This window comes from Cricetulus griseus, chromosome 6, assembly GCF_003668045.3.
Source record: "Cricetulus griseus strain 17A/GY chromosome 6, alternate assembly CriGri-PICRH-1.0, whole genome shotgun sequence".
Classification (NCBI taxonomy): domain Eukaryota; kingdom Metazoa; phylum Chordata; class Mammalia; order Rodentia; family Cricetidae; genus Cricetulus; species Cricetulus griseus.
The window spans coordinates 52,999,352-53,009,338 of NC_048599.1; the positions used below are offsets into that span (position 1 = coordinate 52,999,352).

The 9,987-nt window shown below is 43.4% G+C and overlaps 1 protein-coding gene across 2 annotated transcripts in view; it reads left to right on the plus strand.

Moving 5' to 3' along the window:
- Cep152 (centrosomal protein 152) overlaps positions 1-7,431 on the plus strand; it is a 72,884-nt gene extending 65,453 nt beyond the window's left edge. Inside the window, exons 28-29 of one of the 2 annotated variants that reach the window (XM_027421962.2) lie at positions 1,303-1,410; positions 7,153-7,431. In XM_027421962.2, the coding sequence (XP_027277763.1) occupies positions 1,303-1,410; positions 7,153-7,202 (158 nt within the window). In that variant the 3' untranslated portion in view covers positions 7,203-7,431. The remainder of the gene's footprint in view (positions 1-1,302; positions 1,411-7,152) is intronic. The other variant, XM_027421963.2, reaches the window with a different exon arrangement.
- Positions 7,432-9,987: the final 2,556 nt, after the last annotated feature.

The following is a 9,987-nucleotide window of genomic DNA, read 5'->3' on the forward strand; positions in this document are numbered from 1 at the left end:
AGAGAGAAGGAGAGAGAACTTGATGTTCTCTTTCCCTTGTAGAAGACTGTATTACTAGTTTTCAGTCACCATTAGAAATCAACTAATTGATCACACTCTTGGCTGCCTGACTAGGAAGTTAACAGTGTCTTGACTCTATCATTCTGTAACTGCTGGGAACCTATGAATTGAGCAATGCCACCCCCTTGCTCAGTAATAGAAACCAAAGAATACATGTGGACTTGGATTCTCTTAACACCAGGCCCTCTGAGCTGGTTGACCAGAGCTACCCCAACTGGGAAGCCTTCTTCCTCCACCCGCTGATCTACCTCTGCAGTCGGCTTCAGAGAACAGGCACCAAGAGCAGTGCTTCTCAAGCAGCCATCATTGTCGGACGGCCGTTACTGTGTAAACTGTTGTGCATTTGTAAGGATTTCAGGGAGCAGAGTAGACACCTGGGAAAAACTGGGAATCTCCTAGGAAGGAGCCAAGTCAGTGGTTCTCAATCTGTGGGCTGTGACCCTTCCAGGTGTTGCATATCAGATACCCTGCATATCAGATATTTACATTACAATTCATTACAGTAGCAAAATAAGAGTTATGAAGGAACAATGAAAGAATTTTTTGGTCTGAGGTCCCCACAACATGAGGTTGAGAACCACTGTTCTAGCGGTAAGAAGTTTGCCAGACAGGGTTCTGAAAGATCTTTGCATTGCAAACAAGCAGCAGGGACTCCGTGTTGCTTTCTATGGGACTTGATTTCAAGATCAGGCTCTTCACTCTTGTCATCATGAAATAGAGCTGGAGGGAGCATGCCCATGTCGGAGGGAGGAGCTGTTCCTGCTTGAGGAATGTGTGCTCTCAAAGCTCACAGGGCAGATTTCCATATGGAAAAGGGGATTCCCTCACTTCTGTGTGTTTTGAAGCTGTTAAGTGGGGTTGATTGGAAACAGCAAACAGGCAACAGCTGTAAGTATGACTCACCTAGGATTCCAGGTTGAGCTGTATTATGTTCTCATTTAAAGTGTTACTCCCCTCTAGTGGTCTCACACAGCACGCGACACCCTGGGTATAGTGTGGCAGATTTTAGAAGAACAGATTTAAAATGTATTGAAAGCTTGCTCATGCATTGTAGAGTTTCTGTTCAAGTCTATAAAATGTCAGTATAAAAAACAAAGATCAATGAGTTTGACAACCCCCCTCCCCGCCACACACACACACACACACACACACACACACACACACACACACACACACACACACAAGATGAAGAATGACCCATCCAACCCAGGACGAGTCTGCTTCTGTTTGCTCTTCTCACAGCTGATGTGGAGCGTGTGTTGCCCACAGATGTGGACCGTATACACTCAGATGCTCACCAACTCAACGAGGAGAGGCTTATACCTTGGAGGAAACTGGAAGTCAAATTTAGTAAGTATATCTGGTGGTGTTGCTACTCTGGGAGGGGAGGGCCTTGACCCAGTAAGGAAAGGATAAGAATGGTCAAGAAGCTTAGAGATGAAAATACCGACCCGGGGGCCCTGATCTGCCTGCCGCTGCTGCTTTGCTCCTGCTGATTGCAGGATTTGTTCAGTGGTGGCCTTCAGCTCCTGCTGCTCCTGTTCTGTAGTATAAAGTTCTGCTGTGGGATTCTCAGTCCAATTGGAGTCTTAAAAAAAAAACAAAAAACGAAAACAACAACAACACAAATCGTTCACTTGTTCTCCAGGGACTTAATTTTTCTTCATTCTCACATCAAGGTAAAGATAAAGTTTCATTTGGGGGATGAGAGATGCAATAATGCCATAATGGGGACAAAGCCTTTTTCTGGTGGTTAGCAGAGGGACTTTGGCTCATCGTGGGAAGTGTGGTGAGTGTGCTGAAATCTTGCACACTTGCAACTGGTTCCACGGAAGGTACAACTAGACTGGTTCTCACACGCGCAAAACTCCAAACTCTGCACCAAAATAAAAACAGCCACAAACACCAACTGCCTGGATGCAGCAGGCTGAGTATAATTAGACTATAGAGAGAGGTCGGTGTTTGAGAGGAGGGAATAACAAAGGGCTAGTTCTCCGTGTTTACACAGCTTTTACCTTACTGCAGCTAACCGAATGAAGTCTGAAATGCCCACTTAAAATGTATAAAGAACAAGCGAGTTCAAGGTGACCATTGGAAAGTGAAGTCCCAGCAACAGGAAAGCAAGAATGGAAATCAGAAACCCTGGGTGCAAACTACACTAAACTTTGCACAAACCCATGAACTCTTCTTGGGCAGGGCTGGTCCTAAGTGCTTTAGTTAAGGGTGAAGTAACAAATGGGGGAGGGGATTTGGACTGCTGTACAAGAAATGGGACTTTACAGTTTGAGTCTAACAAATTGCTGACATGAAACAAAAATAATAAGTAATAAATGCTCTTTGGGGGATGTAAGAGAGCCCAGTGCTACCCCCACCTGCTGATGGCCACGCTCTACACCTGTGGTCCAGACTCACACAGCACAGGAGAAGCAAAACAGCAAACACAGATGATCACACTGTTGAAATTACCAGAAGCAAAATTCAAGATGTCTTTTCATAGCTTTACACAATGATGTAAAGGAAAATATGCTTGTAATAAAAGAAAAGATAGGACATTTCAGCAAAGAAATAAACCCTGGAAAAAAACTATCAAAACCCAAAGCTTTGCATTGAAGATGAAATTATCTGCAATATAAAATTCACCTGATGGGCTTAACAGTAGAAAGAAATGGCAGAAAAAGCCAACCAGCTTGAAAATAGACCTGTAGAGTTATCCACAGCACAGTGGTCAAAGACTTAAGGGAAACCGAACTTCAGTGCTTGTAGTAATGTGTCAAAAGGCTTAATATCTAAATAAGTTCAGAGGAGAGACAGAAGGGGAGTAGAACATTTTAAGTAATCCTACTCAAAGCCCAATTTTTGTGTAAATTACCTTTATAGTTTTAAAAGGCCCACAGCAGATTTCTGAAAACTAAAAATAAATAATGGAAACTCCTGGACACATCCAGAGAAAACAACCATTATTTCTCAGGGAATAATGATTTGGATAATAACTTAAATCTCATCAGAAATAGAGATCAGAGACCGTTGTGCTGGCTAATTTTATGTTAGTTTGACACAGGCTAGGGCCATCAGAGTAAGGAGGCTCAGTATAGATGCATGCATAGTGTTGGTGAATGTATGAGAACAGAGGTGCTAGACTGGTTGGTTGGCCAGTGAGCCCCAGGGATCCTCCTGTCTCTGCTTGCCGAGTGCTGGGATTACAAGTGCATGCCACCATGCTCAGCTTTTTGACATGGGCTTTGCATTGCAAACGCTTTACCCATTGATCTATCTCCCCAGTGCCATCAACAAGTTTAAAGAGCTTTACGGGAAAAATATCTGTCAGCCTTAAATTATATATCCACAGAAACACATAAGAAATAAGGGCAGTCAGGTGTGGTGGGTCTCACCTAACATCTGAGGCAGAAGAATTTCCTTGAGTTTGAAGGCAGCCTGCTGTGCAGTGAGTTCCTGGCTATCCTGGACTACAGTGAGGTCCTGCCTCAAAAAGCAAAGGAGAGAGGCTATTGAGAAAGGGAAAGGAGAGAAGAGAGAGATGGGGGAAGGAAGGGAGGAAGGGGAAAGAGGGGGAAGAGAAGAAAGGGAAGATGAAGAAGGGAAGGGAATAGAAAGGGAAGGAAAGAAGAAGGGAACAGAAGGGTGCTTCAAATCCAATCCGAAAACAGTGGTTACGCCCATAACAAAGTTGCCACTACTGTACCAAGAGCTACATCTTACCTGGCCAGCCAGGACTAAGTAAGGCTGGCAGTTCTTTCTTAGTCTTCATAGAATTTTTCTTCACTGAGGGTTAGCCATCAGGGAGGAATTTTGGAACCCCATTCCTGCCGTATTTTTCTGTGTCCTGCAACTAGACATCCCCCCCCCCTCTCTCTCTCTCTCTGTGTGTATGTGTGTGTGTAGCAGTAGGATTTCATCATCTAGTTCTGCAGATAGCCACCAGTAGTGGAAATTGCCAACAGTGCTTTGGGAGCCTTAGGGTGGTAGCCCACCCTTGTCACTGGAGTTTTCATTTAGCAGCCTATGGTATTGGCAGCAGCTCTAACCACTCATATAGGGTATTTTGTTTTTATTTGTATGATTTCGTTAGCTTCCCAAGTAGCCAATTTCTTCTTTATTGGTTTTTCTCGCATGGCTATGTTTGGCTGACCTCCCCGCCCAGCTCATCTTGCTTTCCATCCCTAGTTATCCGCCTTTGGCTTTTGTATCCCATGCATTCTGTTATTCTTCCCTTCCCCTTAGAACATGTTTTCCTCTTTCCTCTTTACCTTTCTAACTTCCCAGGCTCTGTACATGCTCACCCCCTCACAGACGTGCATTTATAAAAAGGTAGACTCTGTAGGTTCAGCATGTGAGAGAACACGCTGTGTTTCTGAGCTGAGTGGCCACACTTCAGACTTTTCAGTTCCATCCATTTTCCCAGTTTTTATTTTATTTCCTTTTTCTTTATGGCTGAATAAAATTCCATTATGTTGTGTACACATTTTCACTTATCTATTCATGTGTCGATGGACATCCGGGCTGATTCCATTTCTTTGTTATTGTGACTGTTGTGGCATTATATACGGATGAGCAAGCATCTTCCATAAGATGTAGAGTCCTTCTCCACTATTGTACCAGTAGGTGCATCTTTAGTCCCTTGAATGGTATAGTTGGGTTATATATGAAAGTTCCATGTTAGGTTTTTGCTTTTTTAGAAACAGTCACTGGCAGGTGATGGTGGCACACACCTTTAATTCCAGCACTCAGGAAACAGAGGCAGGCAGATTTTCTGAGAGTTTGAGATCAGTCTGGTCTACAAAGTGAGTTCCAGGAGAGCCCAGGCTTCACAGAGAAACCCTGTCTCAAATAAACAAAGCAAAACAAACAAACAAAAAAAGAACTGATTTCGCAGTGGTTGCACCGGTGTTCAATCCCACCCAAAGTGAGTAGGATTCCTCTTGTTTCATGGTGACAGCTGCTCTACCTGGTGAGATGCAACCTCAGAGTAGTTTTAATCTGCATTTCTCTGATGGATAAGGATGTTGAATGCTGTTGGTCTGTCTTGTTGAGACAGAGTTTCTCTATGCAGCCCGGGCTGGCCTGGGACTCACAGACATCTGCCCCAACTCTGTAAGTGCTAGTTTTAAAGGCAAGTGTCACAATGACTAGACATTGAGTACTTTAAAAAATATTTGTTATCCATTTGTATTTCTTGTGCTGAGCATTCTCTATTTAGCTCTTAGGTCATTCTTTTATTGTATTATTTGTTTTCTTATAGTGTAGGTTTTTTCCCCAGTTCTTCGTATAATCTGTAAACTAATCCTCTGACAGAGGTGCAGCTGTCAGATCCCTCCCTTCTTTCGTGCTGTGTCTTCACTTACAGGCTTCCTCTGCTGTCCAGAGCTTTGAAATTCCGTGTGCTCACATTGTTGATTGCTTACTCATTTCCTGAGGTACTGGAGTCCCTTTCAGAGAGCCTCACCTATCCTGATGTTTTGAAATGTTATTCCTACTTTTTCATCTAATAGTTTCAGGTTTTACCTTGAAGACTTTGATACATTTGGAGTTGATTTTTGTGCAGGTTGAGAGAGAAAGGCATGCTATCATTCTTCCCATGTGGACATCCAGTTTTTCCAATGCCATTTGTTGAAAAGACTGTTTTTTTTTTCTCCAACATATATTTTTGGCCTCTTTTTACAAAGTCAGCTGGCTATAGCTATATGGGCTTTTGTCTGGGTCCTAGTCTATCCCATTAATCTGTGTGTCTGTTTTTGTGTTGGTGCCATGCTGGTTTTATTATTATAGCTCTATTATATAACCTGAAATCAGTTATGTTGGTATCGCCAGCAGTATTCATTTTGCTTAGGATGTGCCATCCAGGGTCTGTGGTGCTTTTATGTTGATTCTTTGATTATTTATTTGCTGTTTGTATCCCTGTTCTTTCCTTCTCCTGTTTTATTGCCCTTGCTAAGCATTCTATTGAATAGAAGTGGGAAATGTATACTCTTGTTTCTGATCTTAGTAAAAAATCATTTTTTCCCATGTAGCTTGATTTTGGCTATAGGTATGTTATAGATAACCTTTATTAAGTAAATGCAATGTGGTGTTTTAAATGCGAATGGTCTCCATATTTGAGGTGGAACTGTTTGGGAAGAATTAGGAGGTGTGTCACTGGGCAGGCTTTGGGACTTCCAAAGCCTTCATTTATCCCCCATCCCCAGTGAGCTATCTGCCTCCTGCTTCTGGCTTGAGATGTGAGCTCTCAGCTGTTTCTGCTGCCATGCTTCTGCTCCACCATCGTGAACTCTAACCCTCTGGAACCTTAAACTCAAACTCCTTTATTCGTTGTCTTGGTCGTGGTGTTTTATCACAGTATTAGAAAAGGAGTTAGTGCAGATGATGCTTTCTGTATTCCTTGTCTCCTCAAGGCTTTTATTGTGAAGGGATTTTGGATTCTGTGTGTGTGTGTGTGTGTGTGTGTGTGTGTGTGTGTGTGTGTGTCTGTGTGTGTGTGTGTGTGTGTGTGAATTTGAGATAGGGTTTCTCTGTGTAGCCTTGGCTGTCCTGGAACTAGCTCTGTAGTGAGGCTGGTCTCAAACTCACAAAGATCCACCTGCCTCAAAAGTGCGGGGATTAAAGGTGTGCGCCACCACTGCAGGGGTATCGCATTTGCCACAAGCCTTTTCTGTACCTGTGAAGGGATTTGTGATCTCTGCTCCTGAGTCCATTTCTGGGATGGACTTCCTGTATTGACTCATATGCAAGGAACCATTCTGCATTTCTGGAAGGAAGCGGATTTAAGCATGATGGATTATCTTTTTCATGTGGTCTTGAATTTGCAAGTATTTTACTGCTTGTGTATGCGTGTGTGCGTGCTTGAGTGTGTGTGTGTGTTGGGGGGGGGGGACTTCAAATCATAATTCTGCTTGAAATTGCTACCTGAAGAGTAGAAAGCAGGTAAGTTTCATTACACTCTGCCTCTGTGGGCTTTCATCCTTTCTTCTGTATTTTCGAGTAAGGTGCGTCCTGTGAGGCCTTGCACTATGTTGAGGTCTCTGGTGCAGTGCACCCTGATGAGCCTTGTACCATTTTTCCTTTGTTCCTTCCCCACAGGCCAGCAGAGACTGACAAACACATTCTTCAGCTTCAACGCTCTCCTGTGACTGGGGCCTCCGAGGATTTTCCTGGAATTATTTATCATATAAACTATTCATTTGTTGACTCAGGCTTTATACAAAAATACATGTGGATATCAAGTCTGTTACCATAAAACAGACTGTATCAGGAGTAGATTCCTAGCAGTTCAGTTTTGCGCCGAAGGAAGTAGAAGTAACATATTATTCCATTCTCTCGTTGTGTTCTTTGTTTTCTCCTCTTCTTGTGTTTCTGTTTTTTTCTTGTCATTCTATTTTTTAATTTCTTCTTGATATTTCTTTCTTTCTTTTTCTTGTTCTTTATTTTGTTTCTACTTTTCCCTTTTGTTGTCTCTCTTGGTTTTCCTTTCTTTCCTTTTTAAAAAGTTGACCTTTTAAACACAGGTTTTTTTTTTTTAAGTGGTTTTTGTCTAGTCCAGAAAGTGATTTAATAATATCTATTTAGAAAATTAGTCTATCTATCACTAACTAGGACAATGAGGTTCAATGTCCTTGAGATTATATCACATTTGTTGAGTAATGATTTTCACATAATAACTGCTCATTAAATTGTTTTCTTTTGAATGAAACTTCATTAAAAATTCCAGCTCTGTGGTGAGCACATTGTGAGATCAGAATGTTGCCAAGCAGACTGTACCTGTGAGTCAGTCAGCCTAACCCAAACTGACAGAGAAACTGATGGAATGTTAATTGATAGCAGCTGGGTGACTGGCAGGCCTGCTGTGGCAGGGCAGGGCCAAGGATCTCTCAGCAACTGTAAAACTTACATTTGTCAGAGACCCCAGAGACTTTTTAATGAGAATGACCTCTGGTTAAAACCAGAGTAAAGGGGAAATAAAGATAGTGATTTGGGAACTTTGGATCTAGCGTATTTTCCACTTAATAGACGCTGACTTAGAAGATAAAACTCATGGAATTCTCATAGCCATTCTGGCTTGCCTTTAATGATCTCAAATCCCGGTTAGGTGGGCTCATGACCTGTTGCTTAGCAACACTGGAAACATACACTGGAATGGGGAGTGGGTGGCAAGACAGGAAGAGTCCCAGCATGCAAAGCAGTGCTTTCAGTACCTTGGATGAGGGGGAAAGCAGATTGTGGTGATTGGATTTGCCTCTTAGAGGAGTCCCAGCAGGGGCGGCTTGGCAGCAGTTGGAAGAGACCGGATGGGTTTGGGGGAATACAATCAGGAGGCGTGTATCACCAGCTGGATGGGCACCAATAAGAACCCGCCCCGGTTCTGTGAATGACTCTAAGTTGATACCAGAATAAAGCAACAAGGCTAAACTTGTACTGGTTCCAGGGCATCTTTCTTTTGGTGGGGGCTATGAACAGCTTCCTCCTGGGGCTTGAGTCAGTCCCTGAGGAGTTAGCGGTCACCTTGTCTACTAAATGAGACGATTGGCCTGCATGTGTGAGGTTGGATGTTTTCCCTGGTGGTGACACACTGGTCAGAGTTTGGCTCTACTGGAAATACTCATGTAAGCGAGTATTGAGTTGTGTGCAGAGGAGCTTATTGGGTCTGTCTTGTCCTCCCCTATTGACGGCTTCATTTCCTGTGGCCCTTTAAGGCAGGCTCTTGACAGCATTGCATTTCATCTGTAGATACCTTAAAATTCTGGCTACTCTTGAGAAGGGCCAAGGTTGCATCTAGTTTTCTCTCAGAGGATGCCACACGACATAAACCCAATCCACAGTACTTCCTTACCACCTGCTGGCTGCTGCTAGCAAATCACCATGCTCACTCTGTATGTGTCAGGGACATAGGAAGTGCTTCTCACTGCGAGCTTATTTTACACACCTGTCAGTTTTCAGGGAGTCCGTGTATGGAGAACGGCTCCACTTCCGTATGCACTGTTAAGAAATGCCCCACTCTGCTGCTAGAAGTGCTAGGACCGTGGCCTATTGGACCACGGCAAGTGCTTTATCCCTTGAGCCATCCCTCAACACTTAGAATCTTTATTACTCTAGGGTTGTATGGTTATTTCCTTACCTGCATCTGGGGGCAGTGTGTGTATATTTGTGAGTTTGCAGGTGTACAGGAATACTTGCGAGGGGGTCCATGGAGGCCAGAGGTTAGTGCCCTTGCGTCTTCCTGTCTCTCTTCACCTTAATGTTTGAGGCAGTCTCTCTTCACCAAACCAGAGTTTGCCATTTTGGCTAGGCTGAATGGCTAGCAAGCTTTAGGAAGTTGCCGGTCATCATTGCTGTCCACTTGTCCTCTCCGTGTCTGCCTCCCACATCAGGGTTACAGATACTCATGGCTTTTTATGTGGGCAATGGGGATCCGAACTCAAGTCTTCAAGCTTACATGACAAGCTTTTACCCACTGAACCAGGTCTCTCATTTACCCCTCTTAGGAATAGTTTTTGGACAGGATATTTCCAAGGAGTTCTTTCTCCAGAAGTATAAGGTCCCTCTGATTTCCAGAGTAATTTCTAAAATATAGATATTCCTGAACCTTTTATTCTACTCTCTAATTTGCAAAGTATTGTTACCAGTATTGTATACTGTGATCATTTAGATAGCAAGAATAAACTTGGATATCTGACTTATGTGGTCCTGGGACCCAAACCCAGGTCCTCTGCAAGGGCAGTAAGTGCTCTTAACCACTGAGCTGTCTCTCCAGTCCCACGTAGCTGTCTCTGAGTACATGCTTCCAGTGGCTTGGAAATCACCCTTTAGGCTCTGCCTCTGCAAGCTGACAACCAAGCCTTTAAGACATGACCTCTGGGGAAGTTCTATATGTAAGCTACTCCAAGTGGTATCACTTGGAGAGTCATATAGGATACTTGA